We start from the raw sequence: 19,697 nt of genomic DNA on the forward strand, positions 1-19,697 counted from the left end.
CAGAACACTAGGGCTGGGTGCTAACATACAAACACAGAGCACAGAACGGAGGGAAACTAAGGGTTTAAATACAATCAGGGGAAAACGAGGTACAGGTGCAAATAATAATGGGGAACAAGGGAAAAAACATAAGGTCAAAAAGCACAATGGGGGCATCTAGTGACCAAAACCCGGAACAACCCTGGCCAAATCCTGACACTAGTGATCAATTAGCCTTTTAAAATGATAAACTTGGATTAGCTCACAACGTGCCATTGGAACACAGGAGTGATGGTTACTGATAATGGGCCTCTGTAAGCCTATGTGGATATTCCATTAAAAAATCTGCCATTTCCAGCTTTAATAGTCATTTACAACATTAACAATGTCTACACTGTATTTCTGATCAATTTGATGTTATTTTAATGGACAAAAAAATGAGCTTTTCTTTAAAAAACAAGGATGTAGATGGCGCAGACAGACATGGCAGCTCTGTGTCTAGCTCCTAAGCAACTTGCAGTATTTAGTTTTTTTGGTGTGTTATTTCTTATATTATAAGCACATACTTTTTTGGTGTTATTACATACAGCCAGAAAGAACTTTTGGATATCAGAGCGGCGGTAACTCACCAGCGTTACGAACAGGAATTCAACACACCATCCATTGCTTCTGAGTATATTACTCACTCATGTTCAGTCTACGGATAATAAAGTAGACGAGCTCAGGGCGAGGATCTCCTTCCAGTGAGACATCAGGGATTGTAACATACTCTGTTTCACAGAAACATGGCTCTCTCAGGATATATATTTATTCAGCCATCTGGGTTCTCAGTACATTGTGCCGGCAAGAATAAAGAACTCCCCGGGAAGAAGAAAGGCGGGGGTGTATGTTTCATGATTAACTACTCATGGTGTGATTGTGATAACATACAGAAAATCAAGTCCTTTGTTCACCCAACCTAGAATACCTCACAATCAAATGCCGACTGTATTACCTCCCAAGAAAATTCTCTTCGGTTATAGTCACTGCCGTGCTAAGGTCTATTCAAAACTGGTCTGTCCAATCGGAATCCATGCTTCAAGATTGTTTTGATCACGCGGACTGGGATATGTTCCGGTTAGCCTCTGAGAATAACATTGACAAATACACAGATACGGTGACTGAGTTCATCAGGAAGTGTATAGGAAATGTTGTACCTACTGTGACTATTAAAACCTAACCAATCCAGAAACAGTGGATAGATGGCCGCATTCGAGCAAAACTGAAAGTGCGAACCACAGTATTTAACCATGGCAAGGTGACTATGGCTGAATTACAATCAAACAGGCAAAACAATCAAAACGGAGTCGCAATTTAAAGGCTCCGACCCGAGACATATGTTTTAGGGTCTACAGACAATCACGGTCTAGGGAAAACCAGCCACATCGTGGACACTGATGTCTTCACTGATGTCTGATGTCTTCCTTCTTTGCCCACTTTGAGGACAACCCAGTGTCACCGATGCGGGCCACTACTAAGGACTTTGGAATCTTCTTCTCCGTAACCAACGTGAGGAAGAAGTTTAAGGTTGTTAACCCTCGCAGGGCTGTCGGCCCAGACGGCATCCCTAGCCGTGTCCTCAGAGCATGCGCAGACCAGCTGGCTGGAGTGTTTACGGACATATTAAATCTCTCCCTATCCCAGTCTGCTGCCCCCACTTGCTTCAAGATGGCCACCATTGTTCCTGTACCCAAGAATGCAAAAGTAACTGAACTAAATGACTATTGCCCCATAGCACTTACTTCTGTCATCATGAAGTTCTTTGAGAGGCTGGTTAAGGATCATATCACCTCTACCTTTCCTGATACCCTAGACCCACTTGAATATGCTTACCGCCCCAATAGATCCACAGACGATGCAATAGCCATGGTACTGCACACTGCCCTATGCCCTCTGGACAAGAGGAATACCTATGTAAGAATGCTGTTCATTGACTATAGTGCAGCATTCAACACCATAGATAACACCTCCACTTCGCTGATTGTCAACACAGAAGCCCCACAAGGGTGCATGCTCAGCCCCCTCCTGTACACTGACTAGACAGCCTACAGGGAGGAGTTAAGGGCCCTGGGAGAGTGGTGCCAGGAAAATAACCTCTCACTCATCGTCACCAAAAGGAGCTGATCGTGGACTTCAGGAAACAGCCGAGTGAGCACGCCCCTATCCATATTGAAGGGACCGCAGTTGAGAAGGTGGAAAGCTTCAAGTTCCTCAGTGTACACATCACTGACGATCTGGAATGGTCCACCCACACAGACAGTGTGGTGAAGAAGGCGCAACAGCGCCTCTTCAACCTCAGGAGACTGAAGAAATTTGGCTTGGCCCCTACAACCCTCAAACTTTTACAGATGCGCAATTGAGAGCATACTGTCAGCCTGGTACGGCAACTGCACTGCCTGCAACTGCAGGGCTCTCCAGAGGGTGGTGCGGTCTGCCCAAAGCATCACCGGGGGCAAACTACCTGCCCTCCAGGACACCTACAGCACCTGATGTTACAGGAAGGCCAATAAGATCATCAAGTACATCAATCACCCGAGCCACAGCCTGTTCACCCCGCTATCATCCAGAAGGCGAGGTCAGTACAGGTGCAACAAATCAAAGCTGGGACTGAGAGACTGAAAAATAGCTTCAATCTTAAGGCCATCAGACTCTTAAATAGCCATCACTAGCCGGCATCCACCCTGTTACACAACACTGCACCTTAGAGGCTCCTGCCGTATATACATAAACTTGGAATCACTAGCCACTTTAATAATGGAACACTAGTCACTTTAATACTGTTTAAATTATGTTTACATACTGCTTTACTCATCTCATATGTATATACTGTATTCTATTCTCCTGTATTTTAGTCAATGCCACTCTTAATTCCATTCTTTTACTTTCAGATGTGTGTATTGTTGTGAATCATTTTAAGATACTACTGCACTTTTGGAGCTAGGAACACAAGCAATTCGCTACACCTGCAATAACATTTGCTGATTATGTATATGTGACCAATAAAATGTTATTTTATTTATATATTTTTTAGCAGGCTAGCGTCAAAAGTTTGTCTGACATGCCAGAAATGCAGCCGTATTGACTTTATTTGAAACTTCGCAGCCAGCGGAGCTTGACAAATGACTACAGTTTGCATTGATTTGTGGGTCATATCAACCCCACAAGTGATCAAAGTTCTTCGCTCGCTCCCGAGGGAGAGTTGCTAGCATGAGGGCTGAGGGGGTAAAAATAAGATGTTTGGACTGCAGCCAAAGTTGGAAAAATGAGCGACTTTCTTGTTTTTTTTAACTTCTTCAGTTTATTTTTCCAGCCTACATCAGCCTAAGACAGTTTCCCTGTGTCTAAACACCTTAGTTTGTGATTAATCGGTTGCAGGTCACCAACTCTTGCCTCTGTTTTTAAAGGGAAGAAAGCTTGAAGCACTGGGAAGTCAACTGGTTGTCTCGGTGAGAAGAACTTGACAAAACGCTGATTTGTCCCCTCAAAGGCCTGTTCTGCATTCTCCATTACAGGTTTCAGAGCCATCATCCTCCCCATGGCACCAGTGACAAAAAAAATTACCCCTCCCCATGTTTTTCCTGTGACCCCAAGAAAAGCCTTTTTTCTTTTGCATGTGAAGCTTCGAGAAAAAGACCCTAGTATAACCTCAACCCTGTAACTTTACCAGTTGGACTTTCATTTCTCCCTACCTCACGGTTCCTGTAATGTACAGTGCATGGCATCCTTTGTTTGACCTTAATTTCACCCGGTCTGGTCTACCTTTATTCGTTGCGTTCTTTGATGTCGGTCTGCAGGTTGTTGAAGTGTTTTTCCACAGACACTGATCAACTGTCTTGATTTAGGATTAAATGCAAATGTGTAAAGTGCTCAGTAGACATTAGTACCATAGTAGTCATGTTGGATTTAACCTAAATATTGTACGCACACTAAATGGTTGCACATTTGTTTAACCTTTTCACTGATTCTGTTAATGTACTTTTAAAAATGTAAGACCAGAGCCTAAACCAATATCTGGATTTAACCTAAATTTCATCATTTTTGCCCCATTATAGACATGGAGAAGACATGATTGTGACACCATTTGCACAGGTTAGTTTTGGAAATATTCTGTCCTGTGTTTTTCAGCTGAATAAATGGTTAATGAATTGGCCTGGTATGGACAAGCGGTCTAGGCTACTGCCTCTGGAGCACATGTACAATGTATTGCTGCCAGCATGGGTTAGAATCTATCCCACTGGTTTTAAGCACGCTCTGGTTTGCCAAGCCAAATTCTCCCTGTAATTTGGAATGTGACCTCTAATCTGCCCACTGGTTATGTAACTTCACCGTCATTATGCACAACAACACAACAAGGAAATAAATAACGGAACTGAACACTGACTGATTCTGAGTAATATTAAGCTTAAAAAAAAGAGAACTACAAAAGGTTGTTGTCAGTGAAGTCACAGCTGTCACTATAGGTGCCAGTGACACTTAGTAGATGGCCAACGGAACAGCCTTTGGCATGTGGCTGGCACATTGCAGCAGCCAGGCCCGTGACAGAGGACGTGCGTCATAACCGCACTCACTTTACTAAACAAGCGAGGAATCCAACATGGCGTTCCTCGATACGGCTGATGACTGATCAGAAACCCACCACAGCCGGGAAACCAGATACCGTCCTTTTTAACGTGCTGACTCATGATTTAGATTGGTGCCCAGACTCTGACATGTGTGACGTATGGGAGGGTGGGGGCTAGCGAGGGGGTTCACTCTTCATCAGCCTGTAATTATGATGGCTCAGGGGCACCGCTAGTGCTTGCTTGTTTTGAAAAGTGTTGAAAATGAACTATTGCAAGCCACTATTTAACACTAACGCCTCGATCACACCAACAGCGAAAACGCATTTTGGTACACCAGAAGTACATACATTTCCAATGAAACCCTGCGTTAGACTTGCAGCATTAAGTTGCAAAGGCAGTTGCAGTGCGTTTTGTGTGGTGCATAAATTGGAGTTATCTCACGTATGCCGTTAAACTGTATGTGTTGCCAGAAATGGTAACAGAAGGTGAATGTTGAACTTTTGTTGCACACATATCCAGATGATGCAGCGTACCATTTGCGCAATAACACTGTCGGTTTGATCAAGACGTAAGAGAGTTTAAATGTACTCCATTGCAGTGTATGCTTAGCACTTTTGTGGGGTTAAATGTTCAATTGTAACACTTCACGGAGTATGCATATAATATATTCTAAATGTTTTTATTCATACATGAAGTACCTCAACTATCACAATTAGGTAGTAGAGAGGATGTACGGTACCAGGCAAAAGTTTGGAGACACCTACTCATTCAAGGTTTTTTCTTTATCTTTACTATTTTCTACATTGTAGAATAATAGTGAAGACATCAACACTATTAAATAACACATATGGAATCATGTAGTAACCAAAAAATTGTTAAACAAATCAAAATATATTTTGGATTTTAGATTCTTCAAAGTAGCCACCCTTTGCCTTGATGACAGCTTTGCACACTCTTGGTACTCTCAACCAGCTTCACCTGGAATGCTTTTCCAACAGTCTTGAAGGAGTTCTCACATATGCTGATCACTTGTTGGCTGTTTTTCCTTCACTCTGCGGTCCAACTCATCCCAAACAATCTCAGTTGGGTTGAGGTCGGGTGATTGTGGAGGCCAGGTCATCTGATGCAGCACTCCATCACTCTCCTACTTGGTCAAATAGCCCTTACACAGCTTGGAGGTGTGTTGGGACATTGTTTTGTTGAAAAACAAATGACAGTCCCACTATGCACAGAACCAGATGGGATGGCGTATCACTGCAGAATGCTGTGAATACTAGAATACTAAATAGATCACAGACAGTGTCACCAGCAAAGCACCCCCACACCATCCCACCTCCTCTTCCATACTTCATGGTGGGAACATGCGGGAACATGCGGCGAACATTAATTCACCGAAAAGACACGGCAGTTGGAACCAAAAATCTCAAATTTGGATTCATCAGACCAAAGGACAGATTTACACCGGTCTAATTTCCATTGCTCATGTTTCTTGGCCCAAGCAAGTCTCTTATTATTATTGGTGTCCTTTAGTAGTGATTTCTTTGCAGCAATTCGACCATGAAGGCCTGATTCATGCAGTCTCCTCTGATACAGTTGATGTTGAGATGTGTCTGTTACTTGAACTCTGTGAAGCATTTATTTGGGCGGCAATTTCTGAGGCTGGTAACTCTAATGAACTTATCCTCTGCTGCAGAGGTAACTCTGGGTCTTCCTTTCCTGTGGCGGTCCTCATGAGAACCAGTTTCATCATAGCACTTGATGGTTTTTGCGACTGCACTTGAAGAAACTTTCTAAGTTATTGAAATTTTCCGGATTGACTGACATTCATGTCGTAATGATGGACTGTCGTTTCTCTTTGCTTATTTGAGCTATTCTTGCCATAATATGGATATGGTCTTTTATCAAATAGGGCTATCTTCTGTATACCACCCCTACCTTGTCACAACACAACTGATTGGCTCAAACGCATTAAGAAGGAAAGAAATTCCACAAATTAACTTTTAACAAGGCACACCTGTTAATTGAAATGCATTCCAGGTGACTACCTCATGAAGCTGGTTGAGAGAATGCCAAGTGTGTGCAACGCTATCATTAAGGCAAAGGGTGGCTACTTTGAGGAATCTCAAATACAAAATATATTTTGATTTGTTTAACAATTTTTGGTTACTACATGATTCCATATGTGCTATTTCATAGTTTTGATGTCTTCACTATTATTCTACAATGTGGAAAACAGTAAAAAATAAAGAAAACCATTGAATGAGTAGGGGTGTCCAAACTTTTGCCTGGTACTGTATATTAATCTTGTCCGTTCTTGTAGGTACTTGCCAGTTTGAGGACGGTAAGAAGCAACTTCGCCGTTTTGACCCATCAGCAAGATCGTCAACCCAGCAAGTAAGTTCAGTCTACAAATCAAATCAAATCAAACTTTATTTGTCACATATGCCAAATACAACATAGACCTAGTGTAGACCTTATGGTTAAATGCTTACTTACAAGCCCTTATCCAACAGTACAGTTCAAGAAGAGTTAAGAAAATATTTACCAAATAAACTAAAGTTTAAAAAAATAAAAAAATAAATCTAAAAAGTAACAGAAAACAGTTTGTGACTTGGGTGACTGGAGACTCTGGCACTTTTATGGGCTTTCCTCTGACACTGCCTATTATATAGGTCCTGGATGGCAGGAAACTTGGCTCCAGTGATGTACTGGGCCGTACGCACTACCCTCTGTACCGCCTTACGGTCAGGTGCCGAGCAGTTGCCATACCAGACGGTGATGCAACCGGTCAGGATACTCTCAATTGTGTAGCTGTAGAACTTTTTGAGGATCTGGGGGCCCATGCCAAATCTTTTCAGTCTCCTGAGGGGGAAAATGTTTTGTCTTGCACACTTCACGACTGTCTTGGTGTGTTTGGACCATGATAGTTCGTTGGTGATGTGAACACCAAGGAACTTGAAACTCTCAACACACTCCACTACAGCCCCGTTGATGTTAATGGGGGCATGCTCGGTCCTCCTATTCCTGTAGTCCACAATCAGCTCCTTTGTCTTGCTCACATTGAGTGAGAGGTTGTTGTCCTGACACCACACTGCCAGTTCTCTGACCTCCTCCCTATAGGCTGTCTCATTGTTGTCGGTGATCAGGCCACTATTGTAGTCGTGTTTGGCCACGCATTCGTGGGTGAACAGGGACTACAGGAGGGGACTAAGTACACACCCCTGAGGGGCCCCAGTGTTGAGGATCAGCGTGGCAGACGTATTGTTCCCTACCCTTACCACCTGGGGGGCGGCCCGTCAGGAAGTCCAGGATCCAGTTGCAGTGTGAGGTGTTTAGTCCCAGGGTCCTTAGCTTAGTGATGAGCTTCGTGGGCACTATGGTGTTGAACGCTGAGCTGTAGTCAATGAACAGCATTCTCACAGGTTTTCCTTTTGTCCAAGTGGGGAAGGGCAGTGTTGAGTGCGATTGAGATTGCATCATCTGTGGATTTTAAAAGGCATTTAGCTCATCTGGTAGGTTCGCATCACTGGGCAGCTGTTTGTAGTCCATAATAGTTTTCAAGCTCTGCCACATCCGACGAGCGTCACTGTGGGGACGAAATCGTCGATGCACTTATTGATGAAGCCGATGACTGAGGTTGTATACTCCTCATTTCCATTGGATGAATCCCGGGAACATGTTCCAGTCTGTGCTAGCAAAACAGCCCTGTAGCTTAGCATCCGCGTCATCTGACCACTGTATTAAGCGAGTCACGGGTACTTCCTGCTTTAGTTTTTGCTTGTAAGCAGGAATCAGGATGATCAAATTATGGTCAGATTTTCCAAATGGATGGCAGGGGAGAGCTTTGTATGCATCTCTGTGTGTGGAGTAATGGTGATCTAGAGTTTTTTTCCCTCTGGCTGCACGTGACATGCTGGTAAAAATTTATTTAAGTTTGCCTGCATCAAAGTCTCCGGCCACTAGGAATGGCGCTTCTGGGTGAGCATTTTCTTCTTTGATCAGGCCTTATAGAGTTGGTTGAGTGCGGTCTTAGTACCAGCATCGGTTTGTGGTGCTAAATAGACGGCTACAAATAATATAGATGAGAACTCTCTTGGTAGATGTGGTCTACAGCTTATCATAAGGTACTCCACCTCAGGTGAGCGATACCTCGAAACTCCTTCAACAATAAACATTGCGCACCAGCTGTTATTGACAAAAAGACACACACCTCCACCCCTCCTGGTAAGACGTAGCATCTCTGTTCTACCGGTGCATGGAAAATTCCCCCAGCTCTATATTATCCATGTCGTCATTCCGCCACGACTCTGTGAAACATAAGATATTACAGTTCTTAATGTTCCGTTGGTAGGATAATCGTAATCGTAGGTCATTCATTTTATTTTCCAATGATTGCATGTTAGCAAGTAGAACGGAAGGCAGTCGGAGTTTACTCGCTCGCCTACGGATTCTCAGAAGGCAACCCGATCTGCGTCCTCTTTTCCTCCGTCTTTTCTTCATGGAAATGACGGGGATTTGAGCCTGTTCCCAGAAGAGCAGTATATCCTTCTCGTCGGACTCGTTAAAGGAAAAAGCTTCTTCCAGTTTGTGGTAAGTAATTGCTGTTCTGATGTCCAGAAGTTATTTTTCGGTCATAAGAGACAATAGCAGCAACAGTATGTACAAAATAAGTTAAAAAATAAGTTAAACATCGCAAAAAACTAACAAAATAGCACAGTTGGTCAGGAACATGTAAAACGTCATCCATCCTCTTTGGCGCCTCTCAAACCCAAACCCACGTGCTCCCTGTTGATTATAATGATGAAGTGAACAATACATAGACACAGTACATAGATATCAACTTTACTCAAAACTGGGATGTCTGTGTGTCCACAGGAGAATTGGCAGTAATCCACCGTCCATGTTAAATACAAGCTTAGCAGGTGAGTCTTTGAAAAGGTTTTGCTTGGTTGAGTTCTACACTCCACAAAAAATACAGAAATTTCATTCAGCCATTTAGCAATTAGACTAAGATTAGTATTAGATTCAATCTGATATTAAACCAAACTGATGATTTAACCATTGATATAAACAGCAAAGGGGACTTTGAGATTGAATCATTGATTCTTGAATGGAGGTTGAACGTTAAAAGAACGTTAAATCACGTGCTCGTCTCGTTGTGTGTTGTCCTTGTGCGGGTGTGACAGAGGAGCCGTTTCAGCAGCTGGCCGTGGAGACTCTGGACGAGCTGGACTGGTGTCTGGAGCAGCTGGATACTCTGAAGACACGCCACTCCGTCAGCGAGATGGCCTCCAATAAGGTACACACATACACACACCCATAACCCAGGGAGCTTACTCACTTGTACCCTCGACTTTAATGGTAAGGCTGAAGCTACTAATGTCTTACATCAGTATTTGGTTCAGGTTTGAGTTAATTCACTATGATGGACTTAAACAAGGTACAATACAAAAGCACAAAGCTCACCATTGAGTCAGCGCCATCGTGGTTTTATGAAGAGTTGTCATGAATGACTGTGATCTAGAACCCTGTATGGATCATGACTTGGCCAAATGAATCTACAGGGAATTTTTATCAAATTTTCTGTAGCTGAACAATATCTATTAAGACTCTCTTTCAGACTTTGATTCAATCTAATTTTCTTATTGTTTAGCCAAAACAATTGACCTTTCCCCTCTCCATTAAAACAAAAGGGATATTATTATTTCACTCTTACGTCAAAGTAAGCAATAAATAAATAAAAATATGTATACATTTTGGCCAATGCACTTTTGGTGGCCTCCCAAATTAAAAAAGAGCCCACTAAGCCAGTGACTGTGTCACTCTGCAAATGCATTTTGTGCTGATCTTGATTGGACAAATGTGAAAGGCCACTAATACAATGAATTCCATCAGAGATTAGGAAATGTGAATGAAATCGCCAATGCCTTCTGACATTTTGAGTTCGTCCCATGAATCAAATCAAATCAAACCAAATGTTATTTGTCACATGCGCCGAATACAGGTGTAGACCTTACAGTGAAATTCTTACTTACAAGCCCTTAACGAACAATGCAGTTTTAAGAAAAAAAGTGTTATGTAAAAAATGTATAAGTAAAAAATTTAAATAACCAATAATTCAAGAGCAGCAGTAAAATAACAGTAGTGAGTCTATGTACAGGGAGTACAGGTACAGAGTCAACGTGAGGGGGCACAGGTTAGTCAAGGTAATTGAGGTAATATGTACAAGTAGGTAGAGTTAAAGTGACTATGCATAGATAATGAACAGAGAGTAGCAGCAGTGTAAAAGGGACAATGCAAATAGTCTGGGTAGTCATTTGATTAGCTGTTCAAGAGTCTTATGGCTTGGGGGTAGAAGCTGTTAAGAAGCCTTTTGGACCTAGACTTGGTGCTCAAGTACCGCTTGCCATGCGGTAGCAGAGAGAACAGTCTATGACTAGGGTGGCTGGAGTCTTTGACAGTTTTTAGGGCCTTCCTCTGACACCGCCTGTTATAGAGGTCCTGGATGGCAGGAAGCTTGGCCCCAGGGATGTGCTGGCCCGTACGCACTACCCTCTGTAGTGCCTTGCAGTCAGAGGCCGAGCAGTTGCCATACCAGGGAGTGATGCAACCAATCAGGATGCTCTCGATGGTGCAGCTGTAGAACTTTTTGAGGATCTGAGGACCCATGCCAAATCTATAGGCTTTGTTGTGCGCTTTTCACGACTGTCTTGGTGTGTTTGGAACTCAACCTGCTCCACTACAGCCCCGTCGATGAGAATGGGTGCGTGCTCGGTCTTCCTTTTCCTGTAGAATCATCTCCTTTGTCTTGATCATGTTGAGGGAGAGGTTGTTATCTTGGCACCACACGACTAAGGTATAGGACCTCCTCCCTATAGGCTGTCTCATCGTTGTCTGTGATCAGGCCTACCTGAATGAATGGGATAGTGGGTATGCATCGGTAGACACAAACCCCCAACTCCCAGTATTGGGGCGGCAGGGTAGCCTAGTGGTTAGAACGTTGGACTAGTAACCGAAAGGTTGCAAGTTGAAATCCCCGAGCTGACAAGGTACAAATCTGTCATTCTGCCCCTGAACAGGCAATTAACACACACAGGCTCTCCCTGTATACATACACCACACACAGGCTCTCTGTATATACATATACCATATACATACATGCAAGGCACACATGTGGTGGTGCATTTTATGTGCTTCACCCCCACATTGCTGCCAATAGTCAATGAAAAGGGAGTCAGTAAGGAGGAATCATCCATGCTCGCACTTGATTTTTCCCATCAAACTTTTATGTTTGGCATTCTAAACATTTCACCCTTTGTCGTTGCTCTTTGTCTGGTTTACTTGACCAACTTCGCATATTTACCATCTTCACTACATTGTATCGTATGGGAAAATATAATGTGCAATGGATTTTTCTGAAATTCTCTCCTGCTATAATGTATTTTCTATTCTGCTTTCTGCAAACGTTTGTGTTATTTACATTCATAATAGGATAATGATGTTGCCTATCATGCCGAATCATCCTATCGTCCCCTGTTTTCTCTTTCCTCATAGCTTAGATCTACAGATACTTGTTTCATTGTCATTCATGTCATTTAAAGCAACACATTCATGTGTTCACATAAATTGTATTTTTATGTGGCTAAACCAACTAAGCTTGTAATTTAACAATTCTATTCATATTTACAGATGACATACAAGTTTGATATTAAGGCACAAGTTCACATATTCGAGAAGGCATTTTGCCAAAAACCGCATTTTGATGAAAAAATATTTTTTACGTTCAATTGGCTCTCCTGTGAAGTCGTGACATGATATACACCTAGTATCCTGAATCGGGTCACATACAGTATATGGATGAAATACCTCAGCTATTCAAGGCATCAGATTTCCTCATCATCTTTAACTTGGTGCACATGGTGAAGCCTCGAACACAACCAGCCCCTGCCTACTCTCCCCCCACCGTGGGCCAATCAGATCCCTTTCCCTGTCCCAGCCTCTGATGCAGCAGGCTGCTGATTTGTTCCTTCCTTTAGGCATACAGTATGGGGAGGTGGTAATTGGGAGTAGCGTGTGCTGCTCTCCTCTGTTTACACGCGGAGCAGCAGGCAGAATAGTGCTGCTGAGGGGGAGAGGAGAGTAAGTGGCAGGAGTCGCTTCTCTGCCATGCTCCCCACACCCTGCATCCTCAGCCTGGCTTCCACACTTCTTCCACCAAGGCAATCCTCTTACTTGTCCATTCCCGCTAGAGTGTGTGGATAAAACCTTCCCAGTGCACTGTGTGTGTAGACTATCTGCTTGCAGTGGAATGAAGGAGCTCAGACAAGCAGGACAGGAGCACAGTACGGACTGTAAGCCCAGTACAGCAGCTACAGAGAGGACCCTGCTTTTTTTCCCACCCCATGCGTTATTTAGTGTTGAAATGCCCGAAGTCAATGACTTGTTCTCTGTCGAGGATGTACCTTCAGGTAAGACGGACTGGGATGGGATGGAATACACGTGTTGCTTGGTGAATGAATGTGTAGTACAGGTGTCCATCCTTCTTTGCAGAGTTCTTTGCAATTAGTTGGGAAGTGATGCTGTTTTTGCAGCATGTGTGTGTGGGTGTGTGTGTGTGTCAGGAGTGCTTGTGCATGTGTGTATGAGTGTGTCCATAAAGTGTATGTGCAGATATGTGTGTGCAAGAAGTATGTGTGAACATATGTACAGTACATGCAGTGTGCACAGTGTGTGTGTATGTACTGTCTTTTTCTGTGTGCACATGCTTGGTTGGCATCTATTATGGGATGTATTATCTTTGTGTATGATGATTATACAGTATAATCACTGGTGTAGCACACCCTCCTGCAGCTTTGGGGAGCCAGGCTCAGCCAATCAGAATTACTTTTTCCCCACATAAGGGCTTTATTACAGACAGAAATACTCCTCGGTTTCATCTGCGGTCTGGTCTCAAATGATCCCGCAGGTGAAGAAGCCAGATGTGGAGGTCCTAGCATGGCGTGGTTACATGTGGTAGTGAGGCCAGTTGGGCGTACTGCCAAATTCTCTAAAACAACATTGGAGGCGGCTTATGGTAGAGAAATTAACATTAAATTCTCTGGCAACAGCTCTGGTGGTCATTCATGCAGTCAGCAGCCCTCAAAATGTGGCATTGTGTTGTGTGATAAAACTACACATTTTAAAGTGGCCTTTTAATGCCCCCAACACAAGGTGCACCTGAGTAATGATCATGCTGTTTAATCAGCTTCTTAACATGCCACATCTGTCAGTTGGATGGATTATCTTGGCAAAGGAGAAATGCTCACTAACAGGGATGTAAACACATTTGTGCACAAAATATTAGAGAAATACGCTTTTTGTGCGTATGGAACAGTTCTGGGATCTTTTATTTGAGCTCATGAAACATGGGGCCAACACTTTACATGTTGTGTTTATATTGTTCTTCAGTATATTTACTATTATAATACTTTACTGTGCTGGAGTCCCACTGGAGGTTGGGCCCCCCAGATAGCATATGATTACGTCATAAGTCATGAAAGAAATGTTTAGCATTACATGAAATTAGCTCAGAATTCTGGTTAAAAGATGTTACATTTAACTAAGTTTTGCAGTCATAAAGCAACTGAGGAAAAACTAAAATGCTACTATATTTACCACTTGAATAAAGAAGAAAAATTATATTTTTGTAAACTCAATAAGACATCAACTCGGTCAGATTATTGTCTGACATCAACTCCAACCAAAGTACTGAAAGATTTGATAAAATTGTTGTTTTTATTGGGAATTTTCCAATTAATAAATGTCCATATTTTGCAAATGTTTGTATTGAACTTTTATTTTTAGAGGCCAAAATATGTCTGTTTTGAGTATCGGTTGTCAACTCCGTCAGTGGCTTGTCAACACCGTCACTGATGGAGTCTATATTATTTTGTCAATATCGGACAAAGTATTTGAATCAGTGTTCTGTAGCACATGCTTAAACAATTAAAGTATTTGCTGTGTTAGACCTTTTTTTTTAACCTTTATTTTACTAGGCAAGTCAGTTAAGAACAAATTCTTATTTTCAATGATGGCCTAGGAACAGTGGGTTAACTGCCTGTTCAGGGGCAGAACGACAGATTTTGTACCTTGTCAGCTCGGGATTTGAACTTGCAACCTTTATGGTTACTAGTCCAATGCTCTAACCACTAGGCTACACTGCCGCCCCGACTTAAGGGATAATGTTTGAGATATAAATGTTTTATGTTCTAAATCTAGAAAGACATGCCAAAATGTTAATGAAATTAGCACAGGAGCTTTTAATAGTGCATTAAAACAAAACTTTTGTTAAAATTAAGAAAAATATTTGTCCAGTCTTTAAAGAATTCCTGAGCTCTAAAACATTTGACATTTTAGTCATTTAGTGGACGCTCTTATCCAGAGCGAATTATACTTAGTTGCATTCATCTTAAGAAAGCTAAGTGGGACAACTGCATATGCATCACAGTCTTAGTAAGTACATGTTTCTTCAATGAAGAAGTTACCAGACACACACATGCAAACTACCAAATATCTCAGTGTAGATGTTTCTGTCATGTGTATGTCCACAGTCTACAGTAGAGACTATATTGTGACAGTCTGAGTGATGCAGTGTGTTGTTGTTTGTCTCCACAGTTCAAGAGGATGCTGAACAGAGAGCTCACTCAGCTATCAGAGGCCAGCAGATCAGGGAACCAGGTGTCAGAGTTCATCTCCAGCACCTTCCTAGGTACGTCTTTCTCTCCACCACCTTTCACTGTCTGACTGCCTTAGTAGAGGCCATATGTACTGTAATGTGAATCTAAAAGTTACTAATGTATACTTATTGTGTAGTTACTGTTACGTTCCTCAGCATGAAAAATTGTCGCTCAAACAGAAAGGGGAACTCACAAAGAGTCACTGACAACAACCAAAATGAAACAGGCAGGGTTTTAGGAGGGGTTCTGAAAGACACTCATGGGGGAGTCCACTGAAAGTTGACTAGCAACAAAACCTACAAGACACCCACTAAATTTACCCAAGAAGAGGCAAACAAAATTTGAAAAAACAAACCAAACTTAAAGACAGGAAGCAAACCAAAAAGTGGAGCAAAATGAAAACAGGGCAGATAAGATAAAGGATTGTTTGTCTGGAAATCAAATAAGGCAAGCCAACTAAAAGTGTTAACTCTCCACATCTCTCAAGACCATCAGAGCACTGGGCCAGCCACTCTTAAATAGCACCTGGGCCAGCACAGGTGAAACACCTTCCCCCTAACGAGATGACCAACCAGCACAGGTGTAGTACATACTGACAAATAAGGTGACACCAATCGGTGCGCCCCACGTGCTAACGTCCAACCTCGAAATATAAATGGAAAAGCCCAAGCCTGTAACATTACATGTGATTACGCCAAGACAATACAAATCCAGGCAACTACATGATATCTGTGCAACTTCAACTCAGTGTAAAGTGTAACCAGCCCTGGTTTCAATAGACAACCCTTCTGAACTCTATTGTTATTACTGTGGAATAACTGTGGAATAACTGTGGAATAACTGTGGAATAACTGTGGAATAACTGTGGAATAACTGTGCACCCCAGAAAAGCAACATGACATGGAGATCATGTCTCCACACATCAAGGAGAAGAAGGAGAAAACGGACAAGAAGAAGCGTCCCATGTCCCAGATCGTGGGGGTGAAGAAGCCCAGGATCATCCCCAGTGTGGCCCCCTCCAACATCCCCCGCTTCGGGGTTGCTGCCACTCAGGAGGGCTTTCTCGCCAAGGTAGTCGACGCAACCCTTCTTTTCTGACAATTAGAAAGTACCTCACTTTTAGGGTTCTGTTCTGCCACAAGTTCTGTCACTCTTAGGATTTAATAGTCCCCGGCACATTTTGGAGTTAAATGATCTGCAGTTTTTTTCTAACAAATGTTTTTCCACCTGGCAGCAGTTGGAAGATATAAACCGATGGGGTGTGGATATTTTCAAAATATCTGAATATTCTGGGAATCGTCCGCTGACGGTGGCGATTTATTCAATTTTCCAGGTATGTCATCCTCATGTTTCCAAACGAGTCCTCTTCGAAAAAGGGCCCTCTTACATGGCTAAACAATTTACAAAGTCACTGATAAAAAATGCTGAACATCATATATGTATTCCATATAGGAGCGAGAGCTGCTGAAGTCATTCAAGATCCCTGCAGACACCTTCATCACCTTCATGATGACCCTGGAGGACCACTACCACCATGACGTGGCCTACCACAACAACATACACGCTGCAGACGTGGTCCAGTCCACCCACGTCCTCCTCTCTACCCCTGCCCTGGAGGTATGACAACTTTTTAGCTAAAAATACTGAATATATATATATAATTTATTTAAAAAAATAATATATGCAATATAATGTTCAAAACTGTACACCTTCTGCAGGGCTATACAATACATCGTATAACTTCAAAGTTATGGACATTAGAAAAAAGGTGTTTTGAAAATTGGGGCAGACATGTGTCCCACCTGTCCCACATTGTTGTTGTGCCTATGCACAAGTCCCATACACATTCTCACACACATACTGTACAGCAGTGGTGACCGTTCTGAGTGAAGATCACTTTGAGTCAAAAAGCAAGACGAGATCTACCACTCAGATTTTTTTTTAACAGGACTTAAATAAACGGAAGCCAATGCAACATTAACCTATTTAAAACAGCACTGTAGCAATGAGGTTTGTGCAGTAGGCGATAGGCCCAATACATTATCACCACATATCGTCTTTGCTTGAATTGCCCTGCCAATGCTTTGTTGTTCAGAACATTAAAAAATATATAAAAATTTGAGGTAGGCTATATGATCACACCGGTAATAGATCAGTTGCACACCGGTAATAACTGATCAGTAGATGTTGTTGTATTACTTGTGAGGCAAAGCTGAGTGAGCATACTGTACGTTTAAAAATTTACTGGCCTGATTGTGCCTGCATCTGATGGTCAGTGTCAGCAGAGGGAGAGAGCAGGAGGAGACAGGGGTTCGCCTCTCAACGTCCCTCCGCTCTCCCTTTCCTCTGTTGACACTGACCAAAAAGGGACACCGTCTTCCACCTGATGGTGAAACTCGAGTAGTACAGCATTATTCCTGCATAATGCACAAATTCATGTTGTTACTCCAATGAACAGAGAAAGTGAAATATTTCTCGATATTAAAAAAGACCCAATCTGCTAATAATAATGCAAGCCGATCAATACACTTTCCTACTCATTCATTACAGCTGCAGTGTTGGTTGTAGCGTGAGTGGAAGTTTGAAGAATGCACATTTTAATAGCCTCTAAGTGTTGAATAAAAAGTGTTGACAGTGCTGAGTAAGAACTTAAACATGAACTCACTCATAAAAACAGCATCTCTTTGCTGTATTCATTGACATTCTCTCTCTGGTCATGATTTGAAATGTTTTGAAATCTCACCGCATCAACTTTACCGCTGCTTTCTTTCCCGCCTAGCTATGTTACTGTAGACCCGGGAATCTGAGCAATCCGACTGGCCAGCGGTCAGCCTATAGTGCACTTGATTTGCTCTCCAGGCCCACCGGGAAGGTAGAGTTTGTACCTTCAGACACATTAAATGGTTGAAAACGGGAACATTTCGCCCTACCTGACATGAAGGGCAGCTGAATCGCGTGCACCTACGGCCAACAAAATAAAGGAATGCAAGGCTTTATCGTTGTTGTTTTTTTACAGAAATGTTTTCCGATCGACTAGAAATACCATGGAGATTGCCCAGTCGATCGACCGGTTGGTGACCCCTGCTGTACAGTATTTACCTGCATTAACATCCCTGTGTTCCTCCAATCTCTACAGGCGGTGTTCACGGACTTGGAGATCCTAGCTGCTCTGTTTGCCAGTGCTATACATGATGTGGACCACCCGGGGGTGTCTAACCAGTTCCTCATCAACACCAGTGAGTTCACATATCCCACTGGGCACGAGGCATAGAGATGTTTCAAATATTGGAATCCTTTGTGGTTGTGTGTCAACATTAAATTGTCTCATGGGCCGTATATGTCCCACAAGCCGCCAGTTTGAAACCCCTGCTGTAGAATGTGTGTTTGCACTGTTCCTCTCCTGTGTGTCCGTCCAGACTCCGAGCTGGCTCTGATGTACAACGACGTGTCGGTCCTGGAAAACCACCACCTGGCCGTGGGCTTTAAGCTGCTGCAGGAGGACAACTGTGACATCTTCCAGAACCTCAGCAAGAAACAGAGGCAGTCCCTACGCAAGATGGTCATAGACATGGTGTTAGCCACAGACATGTCCAAACACATGAACCTGCTGGCTGACCTGAAGACTATGGTGGAGACCAAGAAGGTGACCAGTCTAGGAGTACTTCTACTAGACAACTATGGAGATCGTATCCAGGTAAGACTCACAGAATAATAAAATTAACTATCTTAGAAGGGATTCATATTCAGCATAACCAATGTGAATGTATCTAATATGTAGCATATTTAGTATTGAGTATTGGGTATTAAACCCAAAACACTTGTTTTGGCTGACAGCACCCTGCTCCAGCCAAATGAACCATTGGGATCGTATTATTGTCATATGATTGTATGGTTATTTATTTTCCTTGATACTCAATAAGAAGTGTTTTTGGTTTCTCCAGGTCCTCCAGAACATGGTTCACTGTGCTGACCTCAGTAACCCCACCAAGCCCCTGGAGGTCTACCGCCAGTGGACTGACCGCATCATGGTGGAGTTCTTCACCCAGGGGGACAGGGAGAGGGACAAGGGCATGGAGATCAGCCCCATGTGTGACAAACACAACGCCTCCATCGAGAAGAACCAGGTACAGTTATTATACACACAGGCATTGAGACACATACAGTACAGTATGCACACACTATGTTCACATGCAGAAGAGAGACACACACACACACACAATTATAATAGTTCGGTATATTCTTACATTTGTCCTATTTCACACATGAACAAGTGTGCAATATACACGTGTGAATTGGAAATGTGTTTTTTTTTGCATATCCCACTCCCCCTGAGACAGGCCACACAGACAGATTCTTCACCTGCTCTACACACACACAGTCTGGGCTAAAAAGTCTGCCTCTT

At 42.8% G+C, this 19,697-nt stretch overlaps 1 protein-coding gene across 2 annotated transcripts in view; it reads left to right on the forward strand.

Moving 5' to 3' along the window:
* LOC135558526 (3',5'-cyclic-AMP phosphodiesterase 4D-like) overlaps positions 1 to 19,697 on the forward strand; it is a 79,185-nt gene that overhangs the window by 54,378 nt on the left and 5,110 nt on the right. For both annotated transcript variants that reach the window (XM_064992389.1, XM_064992388.1), the window contains exons 3-13: positions 4,071 to 4,107; positions 6,901 to 6,974; positions 9,456 to 9,502; positions 9,767 to 9,879; positions 15,234 to 15,327; positions 16,182 to 16,366; positions 16,530 to 16,628; positions 16,748 to 16,912; positions 18,432 to 18,531; positions 18,712 to 18,989; positions 19,237 to 19,419. In XM_064992389.1, the coding sequence (XP_064848461.1) occupies positions 4,071 to 4,107; positions 6,901 to 6,974; positions 9,456 to 9,502; positions 9,767 to 9,879; positions 15,234 to 15,327; positions 16,182 to 16,366; positions 16,530 to 16,628; positions 16,748 to 16,912; positions 18,432 to 18,531; positions 18,712 to 18,989; positions 19,237 to 19,419 (1,375 nt within the window). The remainder of the gene's footprint in view (positions 1 to 4,070; positions 4,108 to 6,900; positions 6,975 to 9,455; positions 9,503 to 9,766; positions 9,880 to 15,233; positions 15,328 to 16,181; positions 16,367 to 16,529; positions 16,629 to 16,747; positions 16,913 to 18,431; positions 18,532 to 18,711; positions 18,990 to 19,236; positions 19,420 to 19,697) is intronic.

The sequence above is a fragment of the Oncorhynchus masou genome, chromosome 17, assembly GCF_036934945.1.
Source record: "Oncorhynchus masou masou isolate Uvic2021 chromosome 17, UVic_Omas_1.1, whole genome shotgun sequence".
NCBI classification, from domain to species: domain Eukaryota; kingdom Metazoa; phylum Chordata; class Actinopteri; order Salmoniformes; family Salmonidae; genus Oncorhynchus; species Oncorhynchus masou.